The following is a 24,074-nucleotide window of genomic DNA, read 5'->3' as shown; positions in this document are numbered from 1 at the left end:
AGGTGACCGTCCCCCTGTACTCGGCACTGGTGAGGCCTCACCTCGAGTGCTGTGTCCAGTTTTGGGCCCCTCACCACAAAAAAAGACGTTGAGGTGTTGGAGTGGGTCCAGAGAAGGGCAACGAAGCTGGTGAGGGAGCTGGAGAGTAAGTCTGATGAGGAGAGGCTGAGGGAGCTGGGGGTGTTCAGTCTGGAGAAGAGGAGGCTGAAGGGATGAGGGGAGACCTTCTCGCTCTCTACAGCTCCCTGAAAGGACGGTGTAACAAGGTGGGGGTCTCTTCTCCCAAGTCACAGGTGGTAGGACAAGAGGAAATGTCCTCAAGTTGCACCAGGGGAGGTTCAGGTTGGATATTAGGAAAAAATTCTTCAGAGAAAGGGTTATCAGGTATTGGAATAGGCTGCCCGGGGAAGTGGTTGAGGCACCATCCCTGGAGGTATTCAAAAGACGAGTAGACATGGTGCTTGGGAATATGGTTTAGTGTTGGTTTGTTATTGTTGTGGTTTTTTGTTTTGTTTTGTTTGTTTGTTTTTTATGGTTGGACTAGATGATCCTAAAGGTCCCTTCCAACCTAGGTGATTCTGTGATTCTGTGACACACAGCGTTGGAAAATATATATCCATTAGGGTGGATTGATCGCCCACTTTCTGCAACAGCAGACCATGTTTTCTCCTAAGGAGGACACCTTGGTATCACACCGGTGTTCTCAGTACCGGTTTCGTTCAGCTAACATCACCTCGCTGTGAAAACAAAGTACTCCATCGCCACAGCATACACGTTATAAAAATAATAAACTAAACCTTTTTAAAAACCTAGGAAGCTGAGGGCTCGGGAACAAAACCTGTAGGATCTAGCAGAATGTATTTGCTTCAATCGTACTAGTAAGATTCCAGCAGCTTTCACAGAACAAGTCTTCAGTTACGTATTTTGTACTTGCACAAAAGAACAATGTGAAAGAAATAGCTGTTTCAAAGCCTATCTCTTTTTTTTTTTTTTTTTAAAGTCAGTATCTCAGTGTTTTACTCAGTAATATCTCATCGAGTTTTTTGCAACATCCTGTATTTCTTTATTATTATTACAGGACAGTGGTGTTTGTGCCTGAAAAATCATGTTCAACTTCAGAAGCATCCTGAAGATACTACGGTTCCTGAAATTACTAATTTTTTTAGTTTTTGAGAATTTATTCTTACTAATATTTCATCCACGCAAAAAAAATTTTGCTGGGGAAATAGTGCTTATTACTGGCTCCGCAAACGGGATTGGAAGGCAGATTGCCTTAAATTTTGCTCCTTTGGGAGCAACATTGGTTCTTTGGGACATTGATGAGGAAGGCAACAAAGAAACAAGCAGATTAGCCCAACAAAATGGAGCTACACGAGTGTTTGCCTACCACTGCGACTGCAGCAACAGGGAGGAGGTCTATGAACAGGCAGACAAGGTAAGATACAGCACCTGGCTTCTGATTTGGCTTCTTGCTTCTCTTTTTTTTGCTTCTTTTTAATAGTATATGCTATTGAAATTTTATTTTTTAGAAACTGTACTATTCACTAAATGGAAGTAAATCATATAGGGCAATGACTTTCTCTTTTTCATATGTAACTTCTAGATGGAACTTAAACTACATTCACAATAAAGTAACTGGGTTTAATCTGTTCTGTGGAGATTTATCAATCTCCAGCCTTTGTTGTGAGATGGTAAATTCTTTTAAGAGTAGAGTAAGACATACAGCAAGACATACAGCAGAGGTTAGCTCCATGTATTAGCTTGTTTAGGCTTTAAAATTTCTTTAAGATACCATGAAATAAAATAAATTTTAAAAAAATCAAACAACAGTGGAAATTGTAAGGAGGGGTCCTCTTCTTTGTCCTTTTGTTTAGAAAAACATAGTTCTGTAAGGGTGATATGGGGTGTAATGATTTCCAAAGCACCACCAGAACATGGCTGCTCTCCAGTCAAATTGATTCAGTTTCAGTTTAGTTTTTGGTCAATCCATCTGGAAAGTAAGGTAGAGAAAACTCCATTTTAAATGAAACTGTTCTGCTGTGCTGACCTACGCTTTGTAAACTATTTTTTTTTTCTATTATCAAAGTCCAGAAATCGGACATTAAATTAAGTTTATTAATTTTATCTTGTCCTTTAACTATGTACTGCCTGAAAATATTGCCCAGCATAAACTCACTTGTAATCCAGTTACCCACCCTGCAATTTCATACAAGGATAAATTCTTCTTTTGTTAAATTCTTAGTATATGTAGTTATATACATGACTCTTAAGTCACGTCTTTGACATTCTGTGTCTGAAGGCATACATCAGAGAAATTATCTAAAATATTTCATGACGTGTGAACGTTGATACATTGTTTTGCAATAGCCTTGAAATTTAACATTAATTTTCTATGAGTTGTCAGAGGGGCGCTTTGCTTTGTGGCTGTTGCTTTTCATTTTAACCAAAACAGATTAATTCTTTCTGAACACAGCTACCAAAGCTTGAAATAAATGTTTTTCCTCAAGAAATGTTCCTGACGAAAAGAAGTAAGTATCAGGAACTGCAGTTGCCACGCTTGCAGTCAGCAAGGTATTGTTTTACCCCTACTTTTGGGGTAACAGCCAACTAACAAGGCACAGAAAAAAAACACCATTTGGGGCCATTGGCTGTAGATGTTAACAAGTAGTATCATAGTGTTAATTGTATTACCATACTATAATAGTGTGTCTGCAGAGAGGAGCAAGTTGTTGAGTCTTCCGTACTGACCCAGCACACCGTGGTGAAGGAGGACAATCCTTCCCAAATTACTCAGACACCGCAGATGATTTGATCCTCACTCCGTGAGACATTGATTACGACTCCTGCAATTTTGCAGGAAGAATGCCAGTAATTTCAACAATCTTAATATCCGTTATCCCTTCCCAGCAAGATGAAAAAATCAGTCTGAACAACCTGTGGTCAGTGTTTTAAATGTGACACTGGACCTTTATTTGGAATGATACTATACATTAAACAGCAATTCTTTTAGAATCGCCTTTTTGCAAAGAAAAAAACCCGCTTTAGAATTTACCGAGATCAAATCTCTTTAAAAAATAACATTTTAAATTGGCATTAAATCCCTATTCCCATAAACGATATCTGCTTCTTGCAAAGACACGCACCAAAATGATTAGTTTAAGCTTATGTAAGTAAATGTCTCTGTTGGATTTTCCTGTCGATGCTGAACACTTTGAAAGGATTTGTTTGCTCTTGGCTTAGCAGAGTCTCAAAATGTTTGTTTTGTGCACTCAAGTAATTCTCAGTCTCCAAACACATTAACCGAATCAGCCGCAGGGCTCCCGCCTGCAGAATTTGCTGTGCCCGTATCAGCAAAGAGTATTCTGAAGTGCACAGACTGACCTACAAGCAGAAGAACAAAGAGCTGTTTAAAATTCAGGAATTGCTGTTAAGGTGTTAAATTATTGTTAACAATACCAACATCTTTGGAGGTTTTTGCATGAGGATTTTTTTTAGATCAAGACTTTTTCAGCTAGGGGCCTCCTCTACTCTTGGAAATACCTGCAACTTTTTGATTGGAGGTATGAAAAGCCTTGAGCTTGGACGCTGAAGATAAATCAGTAGCAGAAAGGTTAAATTAATTGCTTTTATTTGGTATATTCACTGCAGAAAAACCTAGGTATTTTCCCATATCAGAAGCTGTCTTTCTAGGAAGGAAATCAGATCATCAGAGTCCCTAAAGAAGAGGTTTTAGTATAAACTGGTGAAGTGAACAGCAAGTTATTTTCAGGATCAGGCAGTGTCCACCTGGGAGTTCTGAAGGACATCAGATATGGATCTGATGAGCTAGAAATGCGTGGAGGGTGTTTTGCTGTTACAGGTGACCAAAGAACAAAGAGTAGGAAATCTGCCAGTGCTCAAGAGCACTTGAGAAGACAAAGAAACTACAAACCTGTCTTATAGGACATTGGTAGAAGCAATAATAAAGAGAAAAATCAATACAATCATGGAATCATAGAATCATAGAATGGGTCGGGTTGAAAGGGACCTTAAAGATCACCCCTAATAGAAACCTAAAGAAACACATAATGAAGAATAATTGGTTTGACTTTTTCTACATGGAAGTCAAGTTTCCCACATTTTTTAAGGTAGTGAGTAAACGGGTTGAAGCCAGATTAAATAAAATGCTGCCACTGGGGAAGCTATGTTGTCACATAAAGAAAGAAGAGGGTCATCATCTGGACTGACACAGTACTTAAAAGTTATGAATGGAGAGAAAGGACAGATATACCCCACAAAGGAGGAGTTGGGTATTCCTGCTATAGTCAGCAGCATCTAGATTTGCATTCATTTGTGCAGGTGGAAAGGTGACCATATCCCAGCCCTGCTTGTCTATGGCAAGGAGAAAGTTTGACACAGCTGGAGGAGTATCAAACAAGTCTTCACTGAACACTTAGGTGCCCTGAGAGAGGCAAAGGAAGGTCAAATGTCGGGGCATCAGATCCAAGCATCTATTTCCAGATTGCCAGACAGCAGTATATCGGGGGATTTTTATGCTTTTGCAGTCATTCCATAATTTTTGAGACACCAAATAACCACTTGCCTCTAGCACAGAAATCTCTGCAGTGAGCCTGATTCTTAATACCATAAGTAAATCTTGGCTATCTGCTTTGACATAAATCCAAATCATGGGACAGAATCTTTTTATAACAAACCCAAATGATGATTTTGGCCTTCTCTCCGAGTGATGTTATCTATTTCATGGTACATGCTTCTGTACTCAAGGGACTGGTATCCCCCAGGGATCTGCACTGAATTCTTTCCAGTTCAATAGAAATAATCTGTAAAAGGGGTTGAACAGGCTTGGCTGAGGAATACAGATTCTCACAATACCAGAAAGAAGGGACAAGAAATGTCCAGGTTACAATTAAAGCACTGCACAGTGCACACTAAAGCTTTGTAACTCATTACCTTGAGTTCCTGTGAAAACCAAAAGTATGCTGGAGTTCAGGAAGCAATTAGACAACTTCTTGGGGGGTAAGAGGGGACTAATCCATGGGGATATATTAAATACAAAGATACAGATACCTTATCTCTCTTGGGAAGAATCTAAGCTGCAAAGGGTGAAAAGTTGAGGAGTACGCTGAGGACATCTTAGAATCCTGGTCCTTCTTCTACTGCTTTCCACCATGAGACAAGGGCTATGGGTCTAGATGAACCTTTGATCCTACATAGTACAAGAGCTCTCACATAATTATGTTTCCAGTAGAGATATATATAATTGCAAATATCACTAAACGTTTTCACAAATGAAGCACAAGAGGCAGGGATACCTTCTAAAGCTTTCTGTTTATCCTTTCTTTATGCAGGTTAGAAGCGAAGTTGGGGATGTTACTATTCTCATCAATAACGCTGGCATACTGTTTGGGAAAAAGTTCTGTGACATTCCAGATGAAGATTTCGAAAAAACATTAAGAGTCAACTTCCTCTCTCAAGTCTGGGTAATGTATTTTTTTCTCTCCTGGGTGACCGAAAGGTACAGGCAAGTATTTCAGTGTGAAAATCACCAGGGTGATGACACACACCTGGAGTCGAGCAGACATTGCAGCATGGCTCAGCTATTGAAAAAATTTTTTTTAATCCTCTTGTCTGTTTTCCTAACTTTCCCTTCCTAAAACACTAGCATCCTCCTTCTATAGTTAGTGATGGTCTTGGGTGCCGGAGCTGTTAGGCAGCTTGGTTTGTAACACACAGGGCCCATGGACAGCTGAGCTCCCCTCCATGTGTTGCCTTCTAGCTCCCTCTTGTGTACCAAATCTTTGGCAATAGGCTCAAACCGGGAGGAAACGCCAGAAGACAGGGAAAATACAAATTTTGCCGCTTTTAATTACACGATTTTAACACTGCCAGATCTTCAGATAGAGGGCAATCATTCAAGTAAATGCTGTCAGTCCTTTATAAATTCTTACAGAGATCTTTACCGTTGGGCTTCTTGTGCATTGAAGCCCCAGAAGGCAAATCAGGTTGTAAAGCCTAATTTGGATTGCAACATTTTTGGCATGTCTAGTTATAAAGAGTTTTTTTTAATATGTCTTTTAGACTTGCAAGGCCTTTCTTCCAGCCATGATGACCTGGAACCGTGGACACCTGGTTAGCACAGCCAGTTCAGCAGGACTGCTGGGAGTCTACAGAATGTCAGGTGAGTGTCATCAAGTCCCATCACAAATTAGATCTACACACTAATAACTTTTTCTGGATCTCATACATGCTTGGCTTAAGCAGTTTATACTGGCATATTGAACACTCAGGAAGAGCCAGCAGATACGAAGGGTAGGGGTGTGTTGAAGAGGATGTTCGTGGCATGTTGCCCAAGTGGCACAAGGAGCTCACTGCAGATTTTACTGTCTGGCTGCAGCCTGTCTTATCTCCACAGAAGAAGGACACTACAGCTCATACGTGTGCAGTGGGATGGAGCCCTGCACACAGGTTATCTAACACTTTCTTGTGCCAGGTTTTGTGCAGATGAATGTTCAGAGTCCTGAGACATACGTGGGTTACACCTGGAACTACACGTTTAGTTGGAAAATGGTTTGTGGGTCCAGAAGGAATTTGGGCAGAATTTTCATTAAAATTAATTTGAATTATCTGCATTTTAAGCTATTTAACAGCTCTGTACTCTCAGCTGTTTCCCTCAGGAGACCTGTCTGCTACAGTCCTGACTATTTCATCAGCCTGGGTCTGTTGCCCAGTCTCTCCTCAAGCCTCTCTGACATGTTAGGTGCCCTATGAGAATGTGAACTTCAGTGTAATAAGTACCTCTTGTTTCTTCTGCCAACTGATGGTGTTACTGTAGTGTTTATTTGCCACCTGTTTTCGTTGCTTCAGGTTCAGTATTGGTAATAGGTCATGTCTGGCTTTCACCATTTACCTGTAAGGCTTCTGAGAGTGGACCTGCCTATCCATGCATTATAACTTTTTACACCCTAGCACCTATGCATTTTTAGGTTATATGGTTCCATCATCCACATGTAAAATCCTATATTAAAATAAGTTCCTTACAGTTGCAGAATTGTAGCATAATTTGGGTTGGAAGGAATCTCTGAAGGTCATTTGATCCATACTCCCAAATAAAAGCAGGCCCAACTTTCATCAGGTTTCATAGGACCTCGTGAGGGCAAATTTTGATTACCTCCAAGGGTGGAGTTCCATACATTCACCCAACAATAAAAATCAGACAAAGTTGAGTCTTCCTGGGCAAACAAAATGGTATTGTAGCTACAGGGCAAATCACAAGAAGAATTAATAGGTTAAAGCAGCATTTATAAGTAGGGTACTTAGATTTTGCCACTACAAATAGCACTTCCTGAAATGTAATCTGTGATATTAAAGGGTGAGGACATTCTGAACGGAAAGAATGCCTGGCTTGTCTATGAGTATCTGGAAATGTACATAAAATGTTGAATAAACTCATCTTCCTATATGTGTCTATAGTACACTGAAAAAAAAAGGTCCTCTGGAAAGGATTAAGCTTATCCTTAGACAACTGTATCAATCATGGGAAGAGCCATTAACCTTCAGAGTTAATATCACCAATATGCACAGCATCCTTAAAATACTAATTACAAGACTGCTAATTCTATAACTAAGTAATATCAGGGCCTAAATAGTATTACAAAGCATTAAAATCTGTATATAACTCTTCCTGTGGTTCTTTTGACATATTTTGGATAGTTTTTCTTTCTTCACTTTTCAGATTATGCTGCAAGTAAGCATGCAATCATTGGAATGATGGAAGCCTTACATTCGGAACTGTATCATGCAGGAAAACATGGCATTAAAACCACAGTCATTTGCCCTTATTTTGTTAATACTGATTTAATTAAAGGTTTGCAAAGCCAGTAAGTAAAACTTAGATCGTGTACTATTTAATATGTAAAAAAATAATCAGTACTCACTCGATATTCCATATTCTCTAGCTATTGTAAGGTTGATTTGCTTTTCAATTCCGTATTTTTGCCCTGTTGGCAAATGCAGCTGTGTCTCTTGACATAAAAATTATAGGCTGCCCAGGGAAGTGGTTCATCCCGGGAAGTGTTCAAAAGATGGGTTGACATGGTCATCGGGAATATGGTTTAGTGATTTTTTATTGCTTATTTCTTATTTATTTTTTTGGCATAGCGAGGCTGATGGTTGGACTAGATGATCTTTAAGGTCCCTTCCAACCTAGACGATTCTATGATTCTAAGAAATCCAAGTCTTGTTGGGTACAATTAATAACTGACGTGCAACAGGGACTGGGTAATAACCTCGCAGTCAAGGAACGGTTAGGGATGCGCGGCAGTATTTAAGGCAACATTATTTGTCAGTGGAATGGGCACTGTTGAGGTCCTCTGCCCCCAGGTGATTTTGGCACTGTGATTACAGTTATGGTTGTCAGGATACCCGTGGCGTCTCATTATTAATTACACCCCACTATCTGTATTAGCAGGTACTGGACTTCTCTGGGTGAGAATAGCTGAGGTGGTAGTGTCTGCTGGGTTGTAGTGATGGGAGAGGCCACAGACACTGAATTAGCCATTGCAGTAGTGCAACACCAGTGATCTTGGTTTTCAGTGCAAAGCACAGCTTTTCTCCTGGCTGGAAACAAGCCTGGTCCTGGTCTGTTTAGCTGTCACCTCAACATCTACAGCAGAAAAGGAGGAGGTGTGTGGAGGGCAGAGCTCTCGTGCATTGGACAGCAGATATTCTGGGTTAGGTGGGGAGTCTTCAATGCCGCAGTCACTGTGAGCATTAACTTCATTAGGGTCTGGGCAGGGCTTTCACAGAAAGTTACTCGTTAGTCATTAAAATGCACAATAGCACCAAAGTGTTTTCAATTTATTTTGGTGATAGAAGAAACAAAGAGGATTGGATACTCCTCTTCAAGATTACTTGAGGGGGTGGGGAAAAATTCTTAAACTATTTAATTAAATGATTTCTGTATTAGAATACATCTCAAAAGTTTTACAATTTCATAATGCTCTGTTTCTTGTTTTACCAGAGCCCCCCTGTTTCTTCCTGTTTATGATGCAGAGTACGTAGCCAGCAAGATCATGGATGCAATTCAAAAGGAAAAGTTCTATCTGATCATGCCTCCAATTTTACATCTTCTTGCTTTCAAAATGTAAGAATGTGACTCGTCTTCTAACAATGCCTTCTTTCCTTTGCCATATGCCTGCAAAATCAGCAGGAAATTTTAGTAAAAGCAGTCCTTTAGTTAGTATTCCTGCAGTCAATCCAGTTACGTGTACCCAATTATGACGCAAGAGTGGGTTTAATTTTCAATAATCTGGGGGAATAGCATTCCTCTGGCCACTTCTGTCTCTAATACACGTCTTAAGCTATAATTGGGTATAGAAATTTCAAAATTTTTCCTGGGATGGTAGACGGGGGGCAGTGCCTGGGCTGGAACTGTCTGTCTCCAGTGTCTCCACCACTGGCAGGGATTTCACAAAGGGGCTCAGTCTGTCACTCATTTCCCCCATTTATAACATGGGAGGGCCAAATGTGTTATTGCCAGACGTGAGAAGTATTGAGCACATGTAACAAACTTATCATTTATTTATAGAGTGCATTTTTCTAAAAAAAAAATCATAAGGCTAACTCAGTGTTTGTCTTATCAGTCTCCTTCCCAGAAAAATGGTACTGCTCCTCGAATCTTGGTTTAAGATCACAGACAGTTTGGATAAAGCCTTCGGTCAGAAGAAAAAGGATTGAAATTGAAATATTTTGAAGACCTCGAGTGCCATCTAACTGAAAAATTTCAGTAAAAGTTTATTCTGAATCATGTTTATTCTTTGACAGAAAATTTGCTTCTTCTATGGTATTTGACATTCATCAGCACACAATTTAATTCTTCATAACTGTCTTTTAATTGCTGATCTTTAGCCACAATCCACTCTCTCATTTTGAGACGGCATGCTACTTTTATCCGAGCTCTCAATAAGAGTCAGTAACACCAAGCAGGGATGGCTGACTTCATTTCATACTCTGAATTCTGACATTGCATTTGGAGTGTACTGGAGGCCTGAATATGCTTAGTATATAACTTCATTGCGCGTGCTGCAGAGCTCATGAACAGGGTTTTAGAGGTGACACACACACTTTTTTAAATGCTTTGTGAAATGAGGCTCCCATTTGAAGTAGTTACCTGTTAGTGACACTAAGATTTAATGGACTAGCCATCGTTAAAAATCTGGTGTGTCAGGATGAGTATTTGCAGCCAAAGAGCATATTGTAAGGGCTCTCCTTTCAGTACCCTTATTTTTTGGCATCTTTAACTAAAATATGCCAATCTTACCACAAACATTTGCGGTTGTAAGTTTACACACAGGACATGAGAAGACTAAGAATAATATAAAGGAAACAATGCTTTATTTTCTAAGCCATATTTCACCTACTCTGCATAGACATCCTGCAGAGCCGTATTCTATATTGCTGCAGTCTCAGCCAAGGGCACTCTTTGGCTCCATTTCTTCTGGCTAATCTGCTTGTCTCAAGAAGGAATTTATAAAGCTTATACTTTCTAAGTCTCACAATGAGCTGTTAGATCTTCTTATCAGCCCTAGAAATCAGTAACTCGTTCTTTTCGATGAGAAAAATACTAGAAAAATTATCTCATTTTTCATTTGTACAGAAAAGTGTGATGGATCCTGTAACACAATTCTAGAACTGTAAGCCAAGACCTTCCTATTAAAGTTCAGAAGGAGCAATTGGATGCTGTTCCTGTTTTTTTTTTAGTATAAAATTATCTTTCAATATAAATTTATCTTTTATGTTTTGAAACATAGTGTGCCACTTGGGTATCTCAGAGTTACTTACAACTCCCAAGAAACATACGCTTTCCTTCTTTGAGGCTTTCATCTTATTCATAATTCCTCCACACAAAAACAATGTTTGCAGGGGAAATTCCGTTATTTCTCAAGCTGCAAATGGGACTGGAAGGCAGTTTATCTTCATTTTTTCTCCTTTGGGAGCAATCTTGCTTCTCTGTAAAGCTGATGAAGAAGAGACAGAAAGCAGAGAATATTGTATTAAACTGAAAGAGGGGAGATTTAGATGAGATATTAGGAAGAAATTCTTTCCTGTGAGGGTGGTGAGACACTGGCACAGGTTGCCCAGAGAAGCTGTGGCTGCCCCATCCCTGGAGGGGTTCAAGGCCAGGCTGGATGGGGCTTGGAGCAACCTGGTCTGGTGGGAGGTGTCCCAGCCCACGGCAGGGGGTTGGAACTCCATGATCTTTAAGGTCCCTTCCAACCCAAACCATTCTATGATTCTATGTAACCATCTGAAATAGACAGCTCTAGTGAAGACAGCCATTGCACAGGGACGGAGATACATTACATATATTCTCCTACATTTTTTAGTTCATCTTTTGCTTGAGAGGTAAATGCTTCCACCCAATCAAATTAATTTTATATTCCCTATAAGTCACCATTGCAGCTTCTCATATATGCTCAAATTTTTCATTTGTATACTTAAGCACGTAACAGCAGCTTAGAGACACTGAGGTGTTACTTACAGCATATCACTGAAACAACTGGACTTTCCCAGAAATTCTGATAGCTTGTTCTGTTTGACCACCTAAATTGGCGTTATCCCATTAAATTATAAAACATTCCCCCAAAAAACTCAAGGCTTTCCAAAGACCTAACCACTCTCCATAAACGTCAGCCTGGAAAACACGTTTTAAATTATCTCATGAGTTTGTTTGGATCCCAGTTTTGAAGAGTGACACCTATCTGAAAAAGTAAATGAATACTACAGTCAAAGAGAAGAGCAAACACCATCAAGACAACGGTGCTTGTAGTAAACCCAGCCAAAGGTTTTGGGATACCAGATAAGGACAATTCGTTTCCATCAGGTTCTTTGTCTTTGACCAAAAGGTTTAATCCTGCTGTTTCAGTATCCTTATTTGTACCCTGGGAAGCATTAAAAAATAGTGAAAGTGGCATAAAATATGTATAAAGGTACTGTCCCTATTTTTCACTGTTACAAGTAGTGGAAAAGGAAGCTTTGTGCTTTATACAATTTTTCAGACTAACTAGAAAAATGTTATTGCTTTCTATATTGTCTCATGAATTTCAATACTTCATAAAATTTCACAAGGTAGAAAGGCCCAAATCAATCCAAAGAGCTCGGTTATTAACAGATCAAAATTCCACCTTAATTACTATTATGGATTTTTCTAGTTTCTTCCTTCAGTCAATACAGTGCCTCTGCTCAATACTTCAGATACTTTAGGATGCCACAGACTGCTAATAAGGAATGACCGTTTTAATTTAAAAAAAAATAATGAATACAGATCTAATTGCCATTTAACATTGCGCAGAGCTGTTGCTGCAGCCGAATAAACGATCAGACGGCCAGGCACTTCATTAACTAATCTCAGCTGGCAGCACTGCCGGAGGCAGCAGTGATTTAAACAGCCACGGGGCTCTGCTCAGGGCTTTCATCAACTCCGTGGTTGTGTTGGTGGAGGTGGCATTCTCATGGTGGCTCTGTCACTCTCTCTTGTGCCTCTGGGCGTGCACAATGTAGATGTCTACTTGGGGTCAACTGGATTCCCCGAGATAGCAGGGCTGCCCTCCTGTCTAATGGAGGGAAGATTCAGAAATCTCAAATGCTATCTTTTTTACTACTCCATAGCTGCAGTTCTTCACTTGAAGCATGGCCTCTCAGCCCACCAAGCAGATGATTAAAGGCACTTCTTCATAAAATTGTCCTACCCAACCAGCAGTAGTAGCTCAGACATGCAGGAAAAACATGTTGGCTGCTCCAATATCCACATCTGGAATCTGAGAAGCACAAAAAGCAGTGCAAGTGACATAACATACATGTAAATGGATTGTTTCTATTTTTCACTCATGAGAGACAAAAAGATGATGTAAGGACAGAAATCATTGCTTTCTTTCTTCCTTCCAGTTCTCAATTCCTTAGTGAAGAGGCCCACAAATCTTAAAAAGTCATTATTGAAAATTATAGTTTTAGATCATTACATTTCTACAATACAGTTTCAGACCATTAGCATTTTTAATTACATGCTTATGGCCTTACAAATACAATTTATGAACTGCAGGCAGATCATCAGTTCCATAAGAAGAAATTATTCAATAATTAACTCACACACGCTATTAAATGATTTATTTTTTACGAAATTCAGCTCCTTCCATATGGAGCATTTATAACGTAGCAGCAAGGACAAGCCCAGTACAAAAAACAGAGATGTTGACACACAAACTGACACAGCATCCAGGAATGAAATGCAAATATCTTCTATTATCGAACCCATCTTACCCGGTAATTAAGAACCACGCAAGTCTTGTGAAATAATTTCATCTTCTAAGACGCTAAGAACTCAGTAGCTCTTTTGATGCTGGCAGTGTTGCCTGTGGGTTAGTTCTAGGAACCTCCCTATATTGCAATTTGTTGTGTTTTTTTAATTCACACTTCTTTTTGACTGCATAGTCAGCCAAGTTGCAAGTGCCTCGCTAAGGCTAAGCTGTCAGGGCACTTTATCACCAGGTGAATATATCTAAAATAGATGTTATGAATTTGGTTCTAAATGCCTTTGTTCTTCATTTGAGCAGGAAACACCTAATACAATTTTCAGCTCAATCATAATATGCTTAAATGTGCTTCTCGAGTTTTTGACCTTATGAAATGTGCATAAAATTCAACTGTCCTATAAAGAATGACACAAGGGATTTTAGTCTAATGTTGAAGGAGAGCACATGTATAATTAAAGCAAAGCACATAAATATGAAAGGAAGGATAAATACGAATAATATGGTTGTAGCTACTAGCCTATGTGTATCAGAAAGTAGTTTCCCCAAAAGATTTAAATTTCTTGACGTTTCTCTGAGCCACATATGCTAAATTTTAAGAAGTATGCTAAAATCATCCTCTTCAAAGCATTAGTTAATGCTTTCTTTCTCACTTTTATTGGTCTCCCATGGTTAAAAGAAATGTTTCATGCAGATGCAAGGATATACATTCCTCTTCTACATTTACACACACAAAGATACTTTCTTTTCTGCAATAGAGTGGGCTAAGTAGGGCTAAGTGTTGCCTGTCTGCCTGGGATGATATGCCAAGAAGTAACAGGAAATAAGGAATAAGACAGATACTCCTCCAGAATAGGAAAAGAGTTTGAAAGAAGCCAGAAAGCGTGATAGTCCTGAAAAGGTCTTTGAAAGCTACTTAGAGTCTGACAGCAAATAAACTTACAGTGGGAAATCAGGCTAGACCTGATGTCTACTCTGTTATCTAAAGTCCTTCCTTATCTACAGCTTACTCCTCCCTGCAAGTTGAAGGCACAGCAGTGCCTTAACTGCTAAACTGGCAGATCTGAGAGTCCCCACACAAATTAACAGCTGTCAATTAAGAGAAGAGCCATGATTCTAACCACGCCTTCTGAACGCAGGAGGCGAGCCCATGCAGGAGTGGAAACGGGAAGAAAATTGTTTCCTTCCAAATGTTACCTATGACTGAGCTTTCCTTACACATATATGTTGTATATATGTGTATATACAACATATATATATCTGTTGAAACCCATATATATGTTGTATATATATGTATATACACATTTGGTCAACTCTATGACTATGTTTACCACCTGGTAAACAGGTGGTGTTTCTTTAATATACATAATTCTTCAATATATATAATTTCATGGCAGCTGGCTGCTTGCTATCCAAAGACTTTACAGCGGCTTTCTAATTAATGATTTCCTTCTATTTTCGTTTCTTACAATTTCCGTTCCAAAAAGGCACATACTTTTACATGAGAGATGGAAGCCACACCAATAACTGAAGTAAGAATCAGGAAGGGAAGTACTATTTCTTTTATATAAGAAACAATTTGTTATACATCAGCGGAAGCAATGGACAGAATTCCTACATAAGGAGCAACCTACATTAATTGTCAATCGTGGTAGCTGTCTCGCAATGGAAAACTTGGGTGACTTCAACCACACAGAATGGCAACTGCTGCATTCCTGGGATAAATTCTCATCACGTGCTTTGTAAATAAAAGGTATGATCCCAGCTTGGAGATGGCATTATATCTAATGATTCTAATGCTGATTGACTGATTAGTTTTAGTGGTTTGGATTCCAGCAACCGCAAAACACCTTTACAATAGCTTCTTTATTATTATTGTAACATAGATGCACTCAGACATTTATTAACATAACCTGTTAAAACATCTAAGTGGGAAGTGCAGGTTAATGTTAGGAGAATTTGAGAATACACTTGCAGCATTGCGTTTCTCTTGTACTATTAATAGGAAATGTCATCCTTCTGGGAAAATATGAGGAGGAAGCATTTAGCATTGACTAGTATTTCATGGAAAACAGAGAGGTGCGACATATTTAGCTCTGAAACACACCAGCCCTTTTTTTTGTCCTAATATTTGTATGTTTCAACGAAATGCTTTTGCTTCTGGTTAGTTTGCTTTCTTATTAGAGAATTATCCTTTGCGTTATTCTAGTGCAACTTAACAATTCTCTCAGAGACATTCCAACCCCTGGGAGTCATCTTGGAGGCTTTTGTATCATCCATTATTTCCTCCAGACAGAAAAAGCACCCACTGAAGAAGCAGAGCTTCAGATGGGGTTGAAAGGTGGTTTGCCTCGAGCTGCGATATGGTTGGAGCGACCCTGGTGCTCCAGGGCACTGAAAAAGACAGTGAAAACTGAGATTTATGTTAACTGGAGAAAATGAGGCATAAGGAATATTTGCCTACAGGCATGGCTGCAGGAGTAGGGCCATGCAGGTAAGGTAGGATTTCTTATTTCACTGAATTTCACTGAATTTTAGAGTTGGAAGGGACCATAGAGATCATCTAGTCCAACTCCCCTGCTGAAGCAGGATTGCCTAGAGCTAGAGCACGTTACTCAGGACTGTATCCAGGCAGGACTTGAAAATCTCCAAAGAAGGGGACTCCACAACCTCCCTGGGCAGCCTGTTCCAGGGCTCTGTCACCCTCACTATGAAGAAGTTTTTCCTCATATTTGAGTGGAACTTGTGCCCGTTGCCCCTCGTTCTCTCACTGGCAACCGCTGAAAAGAGTCTGGCTCCCTCCTCCTTCAACCCACCCTTGAGATACTTACTTATGTGTTGTTATTCCCTAGAAAAGTAAATCTTCCAAGATTATGTTTTATTAAATTGTGACAAACAGGACTGTGATCTTTCTCTAATTCAAGGAGGAAGCTGTAAGCAACACTTAAACCATGTCTGTAATAAATAGTCTAACCTACCTTGGAAACTGCTTCACCTTACGCTTCCCCATAAAACAGATTAGTTGTTTTGGTCAAAAATCAGAATTAGGTGTAAAGAATAAATTTTCTCCCTTTTGTCTCTTGGAAACTGCTTCACCTTACGCTTCCCCATAAAACAGATTAGTTGTTTTGGTCAAAAATCAGAATTAGGGGTAAAGAATAAATTTTTCCCCCTTTGTCTGGTTGAGACTCAACATTTTCAATGGCTAAGAAACAATAAAAAGTGGGAAACTTGCTTCTGCTTTTGTCATTTGTGTTTAGTCAAATGCAGATCAGCAGCAGCAGCTGGTTCTGGGGATGGGACTAGAAACAAGGACGGTGTCAGTGCCTCAGCCGAGCCTCTGCCTGGGTAGCACAAGGAGGGGTGAAACTCTGCTTGTGGTGCTCACCACAGCTCCAGCACGAGGACACAGCACCCTCTGCCCCCACTTGGCTCTTGGACTGCACTGGGAGGTGGTGGAGTCGCCATCCCTGGCTGTGTTTAAGGGCTGTTTAGATGCAGTGCTAAGGGACATGGTGTAGGGGAGGACTTTGTAGAGTAGGGTAGATGGTTGGACTCGATGATCCCAAGGGTCTCTTCCAACCTAGACGATTCTATGATTCTATGATTCTATTTTCAATGGCTAAGAAACAATAAAAAGTGGGAAACTTGCTTCTGCTTTTGTCATTTGTGTTTAGTCAAATGCAGACCAGCAGCACCCGGTTCTGGGGATGGGACTAGAAACAAGGACGGTGTCAGTGCCTCAGCCGAGCCTCTGCCTGGGTAGCACAAGGAGGGGTGAAACTCTGCTTGTGGTGCTCACCACAGCTCCAGCACAAGGACACAGCACCCTCTGCCCCGGCTTGGCTCTTGGACTGCCCCTTCTCCTCAGCTTTGCTGGCTGGGACCTAAATATTGCTAAAATGTACTAGTGAAATAATATTCCACCAACTGCAAACATGAGAAGATCCATTTTCAAACTCTCCTGGCTATTAAATGAAGACCATTTACTAAAGGCAAAGACTTCAAAGTCTCTTTCTTATAAGGAATACTTGTTTCCAGATATTTTTTTTTCAGCCTGTCGTAGTCAGAAAGAGCTAATGAGTTTTCCTAAAACTGTAAGCCGCAATAAGAGCAATGAAAAGCCACATGATAGAAAGCTACTGAGAAAAATCTTTTTATCACCTGTTGTCTCTTTCTTATAAGGAATACTTGTTTCCACATATATTTTTTCAGCATGTCGTAGTCAGAAAGAGCTAATCAGTCTTCCTAAAACTGTAAGCCACAATAAGAGCAATGAAAAGCCACATGACAGAAAGCTACTGAGAAAAATCTTTATCACCTGTGACTGCCCCTTCTCCTCAGCTTTGCTGGCTGGGACCTAAATATTGCTAAAACTTATTAGTGAAACAATACTCCACCAACTGCAAACATGAGAAGACCCATTTTCAAACTCTCCTGGCTATTAAATGAAGCCCGTTTACTAAAGGCAAAGACTTCAAAGTCTCTTTCTTATAAGGAATACTTGTTTCCAGATATTTTTTTTTCAGCCTGTCGTAGTCAGAAAGAGCTAATGAGTTTTGCTAAAACTGTAAGCCAGAATAAGAGCAAAGAAAAGCCACATGACAGAAAGCTACTGATAAAAATCTTTATCACCTGTGCCAAACCAGGTGTGCAAACTCTCAGATTTGCTTCCCCGAGAGATGCTTTTAAGCAAAGGGCAGCAAGGAATTGCCGTCGCAAGTCACAGTTTTGCTAGAAAGTGTTAATAATTTGGCAGAAAGGGGATTTATCCTGAGTGGATGTTAGCAGAATAAATTACTAACAACCATCTGGATTACAGACAGGTATCTAAGGGAGGAAAGGCACGGAAAGACACCTAACAGCTTATACCTCTTTCTCCCTCCCAAAAGTCTGCGTAGGTTCAGAGGATTTAGACACCTCCTGAAGTATCCCAAGCGCAGTGGGGGCTGCTGGAGAGCTCAAGGTTGGCCAGGTAACTCCTCCTGCCCCACACCAATGGGAGTATTTTCTGTCACTGTTCACAGACAAATAAGGGCACAAAATTACTCCAATTATGTTAGACCATGTGAAATTGCTCAGAATTCCACAAAGACACCTATATTGTATGTCACATCAAATAACCGAGGGCCGCCTTCCAGTTTTCCTGACTCGCTGGAGCTGGGGCTACCAGGTACGTGTGAGGCATCATTGCTCCCCACGCCTGGTACCTCCTGCAGCTGCAGAGAGGCCAGGCAAAGGCTGATGTCCACATCATGGCTTCTTCTTCCCAGAATGTCTGGGGCTTTGGCCTGCCACAGTACCAGTCTCCCACAGGTGACTCTGGTCCAAAAGGCAAAAGATTCTTAGCATTCCCCTTGGTTTTAAGATTTATTTTTAAAGGCATTCTACTTTAAAAAAAACCAACCAAACAAATCCCACCAAAAACAACACCAAAAGATTCTTTAGCATCATTCAAATTCTATTCCAATAGTCATTAACTTGACCCAGTCGCTTTGAACTGGACCACCCTTAGCCGGTGTCAACCACCTGGAAAATCTTGTTTAGTTCAGCAGCTCCCAATGTACTTTGGAACATGCTGGAGACCATGTCGATGATACCAGAGACCTCCTGCCTCCCCAAAAATGTTGGGAAAAAATCAGAATCTTGCAGTCATTTTGAGAAATATAGAATCATATAATTGTCTAGGTTGGAAGGGATCTTTAAGACCATCAAGTCCAACCATCGAATATGTAGTCTTACCTCACCAGAAAGGTCTTGGACGACACTTTCTCCCCAAACTATGGACTGCTTGACAGAAATATTATTCAGTAGTTATACACATTTCCACGTAAGCTAAAAGTGCTACCACAAGTCTGATAAAAACCCAGTCTATCACTGGTCCAGTTTACTTTTCCCATCCTTGGGGAGAAGGGACCAAGGAAGGAGTAGGAGACTCAGGAAAAGGAAGTTGTTTGCCACCATTCTTAGCACAAACAGGACAGGAAAAATAGTTGCTTGTGTTTGGAAGCAAGGATGACTCCTCCTAAAAAGTGCTGCTTCACAACACTGAGAAATGTAGCAAACTGTCTTCCCTGTCAGTGAAACTCTCCGACTGGACCAGAAGTGGGCAAAATATAGGGGTTTCTGGTGCTTTGCATAAACATTTTTATTTTTTTGAACCCGTCAAGGTGAAAGTGATTTAACAAATAAAAGTTTAAATGTGTATATGGCATTTATTCCCAGATGTCCTATTTTTCCTCCCAAAAACACAGAATGAAGGATATTAATTACACCAGTTATAGTCTTCCCTGATTTTCACTTCTTAATATCATGTTGTTTGCAGGTGAACATCTTTCTTTTCATCCCTGACTATCGTAGAAGTGCTCTCCTGAGCTTAAATAGCAGAAGGAAGATTCCTGATGACACTCATTTAAATTCGAAGTCCATTACATAGAATTGAAGCACATATTAAATTGAAGATAGAACTAGGCAGCGCTTGCTTATCTATATTAAAATGCATTTGCTCACCTGAATGATCCCGCAGCAGTAAGTATATGATCTGTCTCACTTAATTTTGGTTATCTGGAGGTGAGGAGGCAGATCCAAGCTGCTCATTTCACTGCCTGATTGGTTTCTGACAGCATGAATTGCTTTGCAGCAATTTACTTCTACCAGCAGATGAGGAAGTTTGGATGGATTTCCTATCCTGGTATGTCCACTTAGTTGGCTAAACTGGGATAAAGGAATTCCACCCTATGTTCTTACTGATATGAGTTCAAATATTTAGACTTCTAATATTCATCACAAAACAGACAGGAAGGATATGGCTAATTTATATCCAATTTTAAACTGTTATTAAAAATTACAGATATATACTATAACTATATATAATGCCAAAACATCACAGTGCTGTTGATATGTTGGATCATTCCTTCTTTCTCCACTTCATAGATTAGCAATTATTTATAACTTTAAAATTCGAACTATTTGGACAAGCTGGAAACAATAGATTCTGAGTTGAATGTGGCAGGGAACATAAGCAGTAAAACACCAGATGTCTTTCCAATCATTATTGAATTAGCTACAGGTGTTCAAATTAGTATTTTAAGTAAACAGACTTCCTCTGGTAAAATCTGCCTCACATCACTCATTCTGTATGGAGATCAGTGCTCAGTGAAAGATTTTTGTGCTTTACAAGATATTCTCCTCAGAAACACCCTTGAGGTTAGGAATGAGTAGTTCCCACTTCTAACCCAGCTTTAGCGAGTGTGGTACCTTGGTATTTTGGTAGGATACCTTATAAGATTCTGCTGACTAGAAATGCTGGTTTTTCGCTTACAAAAACTAAGCTGCTGTAGAACAGAAAAGTGAAGGTCCTTGTAAACATAACTGCTTAAAAGGTAGGGACAACAAGTAAGAGCCAAGAGTTGGTTTCCAGAGTGGAGGTGGGCTGCTCAGGGAACCCCAGAGAGACCTGTGCTCATTCGTGAGTTTGTTACTGATCTGGAATAGAAGGTAAAGAGTGAAAGTAACAAAATCAACTGATGATGTTAAGGATAATTTAATAATTTATTTCACTCCCTCCTTTGCTTGGCACCTTCATGTCCCAGGCATCCACAGTACGTACTAGCTACCTACTTACTTCTAGTAACTGCTAGTAGCAGAAGTACTAGGTAGCCACCAGTAACTAAGGTAAACCAACTGGATTTGGGGTTTTATTTTCCCCAGTTGAAAACTAGTGAAGTTTTCAAGTCAGTTCACTGAAGGCATGACTCCCCAGGGGTGGTGTAGACAGCACCATGGCCACAATATAAGAGAAAAGAGCAACTCAGTGACTCATTACAACTTTGAAACCAATTTAGAGGTGAGTAATCAGGCAGGTTGCTGAATACTTTAATTAATGACAAGCCTGGCAATAAGAAAAGACTAGGCACAAAAGTGGAATTGGGAGGACAAATTGTTACAAAAGTCACAGCCAGATATTTAAAAAGAGATGCCCAGAAGACTGCTAGATTCACAAGATTAGACATGGGACAAAGCCAGATCTGGAAGCCCTTGGTAACATGAAATAATGGGAGCTGATGAAGTTGCCCAGTGTCTAAAGAGTGAAGAGAAGGATGAACATAGGAAAACGCAGAAGAGCTGGGGATGGAGAGCCACAGCTCCTCAGCATGGGCTGTGCTACAAGTGATGAAGACACAGTTATGAACATACAACAGATATAGTGTCCTGCAGGGCACGATCAATAGGCAATCACTGGTCTAAGTTACACTAAAAAGTCATGTTCCTGTATTTAGGGTCTACTGCAAGTGAGAGTTCTGATCATTCTCATGCCAGTGCAGGTTTCCTTTACCATTACATAGCTGAGATGTCCTGAATGGAGGTTTTCACCTGCTGTAAACATCAGGGCATCCCGGATGTACAGCAGTATCAAAAAATAGTGATGTCCCTGTGGTCCAGGTCTAGCGCTCAGGAAGGCTTATTTCTCCCTTCTCATGAAGCAGACAAAGCTCACTGTGGAGAATGGGGCTACTCAGCAAAATATCCTCGGAATCAAATGGGAAAAAAAATGTAAAAACCACAGGTGCTTCTGTGCACCTCCTGCGGGGGTCAGACACTGTGAGACAGATGCAGTCATCCATGGGTCACTCCCTGGTTCTGCAAAGCCCTCACAGCATATAATCTTGAAGCGTAAGTGTTTTGTCCCCTTCAAGTTTAGATTCAGTTTGAACACCCTGTCAAGTTACGTTGCAGTTCTTCATGTTTTTACTTCAGTTTCCATTGGAAGGCACAAGTATTTCACAGCGTGGTGCAGCTCCTGATGTGTAACCTAGCACAAGAAAGAAAAAGGGCTTTCTCAGGAACTCTGGCATCCTTTTCAGTTACGGAGGCAGATGATATCCCAGGTAATATTCCTGGAGGTGTTCAAAAGACAGGTTGATGTAGTGCTGGGAGGTATGGTTTAGTGATGGTGATGCTTCTTGTTTGTTGTGCGGGTGTCTATTTTTGTCAGTTAGGCTGACGGTTGGACAAGATGATCTTTGAGGTCCCTTCCAACCTAGAAGATTCTGTGATTCTGTGATTCTGTAATGATGATTGGTCCAGGTGCCATCTGGCTGTCCCAGTGGTGCTGCTCATCAGCCATGAGCTTCAGCTTTTAACACATTGTATGTTACGAATATGCTCAGAACTCTCCATCGTAATCACAGAATCTTCATGGTTGGAAGGGACCTCTGAGATCATCGAGTCCGACCACAAAAAAAACCAACCAACCAAAACAAACAAACAAAAAGAACTACACACACAAAAAACCACAAACAGACACAAACCAACAATCCTGGGCACTAGAGTGTGCCCTGAAGTGCCATGTCTACACGTTTCTCAAATACCTCCAGGGGTGGTGACTCCACCACCTCCCTGGGCAGGCTGTTCCAGTGCCTGACCACTCTCTCAGGAAAGTAATTCTTCCTAATATCTAATCTAAACCTCCCCTGCTGCTACTTCAGACCATTTCCTCTGGTCCTGTCATTATTCCCTTGGGAGAAGAGGCCAACACCCACCTCTCTACACCCTCCTTCCAGGGAGTTGTAGAGGGCAATGAGGTCTCCCCTCAGCCTCCTCCAAAGGAGAAGGCTTAGTTCTTACACGCAGGCATATATTCCCCACGCAGCCAGCGGAAAGACCAGAGAAAAGGAGAGGGAAGGAAGGTAACTATCTGAGACTCTAAGCCCTCTTTGTGCATGAATTAAGTTCGCCTTCCCCAAAAAAGTATCACTATAAAAAAACTGAACACGGAGAGTCGCCTTCAGCTGGCCCAGATTAGGCATGCGTTTAGGGAAGTGGAAGCCTGAATATTTATACATAGCACAAGTTAGTAAATATTTGAACAAGTCAGTTACTGTGGGAAAAAGTCCTATAAATTTCATCAGGCTGTGGAAGGAGGGCTGCAGAAGTGTTATTTATTCATTGTTAAAATCTCACAGTGTCTGCAGCTGTTCCTACAGATTTTATTGTCAGGGACCTCTGTGAGGCTGGAGAATCGATATTGAAATAACGTGTTTTAAAGTACGGAAACTTGAATGTGAAACTTTACACTTTTTTTTTTTTGAAATCCACGTTTCTTATTTTATCAGGTGCACATTTTCATTTGCTACTTTAGACGCAGAGTACACCATCAGAAAGATCACGCTTGAAGTTCAAGTGGAAAAACGCAGGCACATTTTTACTTAAGCACTTAAGAATGTGTCTTTCCTCTTCACGGTCTCTTCTTTTTTTTCTGCCAAATATCGATTAGCAAATATTGATTACCACAAACCTGGTAAAAATAAGCAATAAGATAGACTGTCAAGCTCACGGTCATTTTCAATCTGGTTCACAAAGAAAAAGTGTTTTCAAATCTTGTTATGTTTTAGGTGAATAGGATTCCTATAGAAACACATGCTTCGTATATATTTTTCCAGTCCCATGCATACATATATTTAGTCCAAGAATTTCCACGAGTCTCAAGCAGAATTCTCTGGCAAAATGCCCTCGGAGGGAGGGAATCAACAATTCCAAGTTTCTGAAGCCTCTGTTACTGACTGTTCTCTCAGCTCCAGGGCTCGACTGAGGGAGGGTCCTGCTTCATCTGCAGCCCGAGAAGGTCGGATACACCATGAAGAAGGGTGTCGGAAATGTAAATGCAAGATCGTTAAATTCATTACTAAAGAAGATAGTATAATGGCATATTGCAATAACTATATATTAATGTAGATATTGTGAATTTAACAAGGGGTTTTAGATACAACT

General features: G+C 40.3%; 1 protein-coding gene across 1 annotated transcript; it reads left to right on the top strand.

Moving 5' to 3' along the window:
• Positions 1-1,105: 1,105 nt before the first annotated feature.
• Positions 1,106-9,910, top strand: LOC106894139 (epidermal retinol dehydrogenase 2-like). The gene is made up of 6 exons (XM_014952652.1): positions 1,106-1,435; positions 5,349-5,480; positions 6,079-6,178; positions 7,733-7,877; positions 9,020-9,142; positions 9,642-9,910. The coding sequence occupies exons 1-6, from the start codon at positions 1,106-1,108 to the stop codon at positions 9,733-9,735; spliced, it is 924 nt and encodes a 307-aa protein (XP_014808138.1). The 3' UTR covers positions 9,736-9,910.
• The last annotated feature ends 14,164 nt before the right edge of the window (positions 9,911-24,074 follow it).

Source organism: Calidris pugnax, unplaced genomic scaffold (assembly GCF_001431845.1).
Source record: "Calidris pugnax isolate Ruff unplaced genomic scaffold, ASM143184v1 scaffold182, whole genome shotgun sequence".
Lineage (NCBI taxonomy): Eukaryota > Metazoa > Chordata > Aves > Charadriiformes > Scolopacidae > Calidris > Calidris pugnax.
Note: the sequence above shows the minus strand (reverse complement) of the source record. Positions and strands in the feature narration are given on the sequence as shown.

Coding starts and splice junctions, on each gene's coding strand:
- LOC106894139 (XM_014952652.1), top strand. CDS start 1,106: ATGTTCAACTTCAGAAGCATCCTGAAGATACTACGGTTCCTGAAATTA. Junction 6,179..7,732: donor GGGAGTCTACAGAATGTCAG/GTGAGTGTCATC, acceptor TTCACTTTTCAG/ATTATGCTGCAAGTAAGCAT. Junction 9,143..9,641: donor CATCTTCTTGCTTTCAAAAT/GTAAGAATGTGA, acceptor TTGTCTTATCAG/TCTCCTTCCCAGAAAAATGG.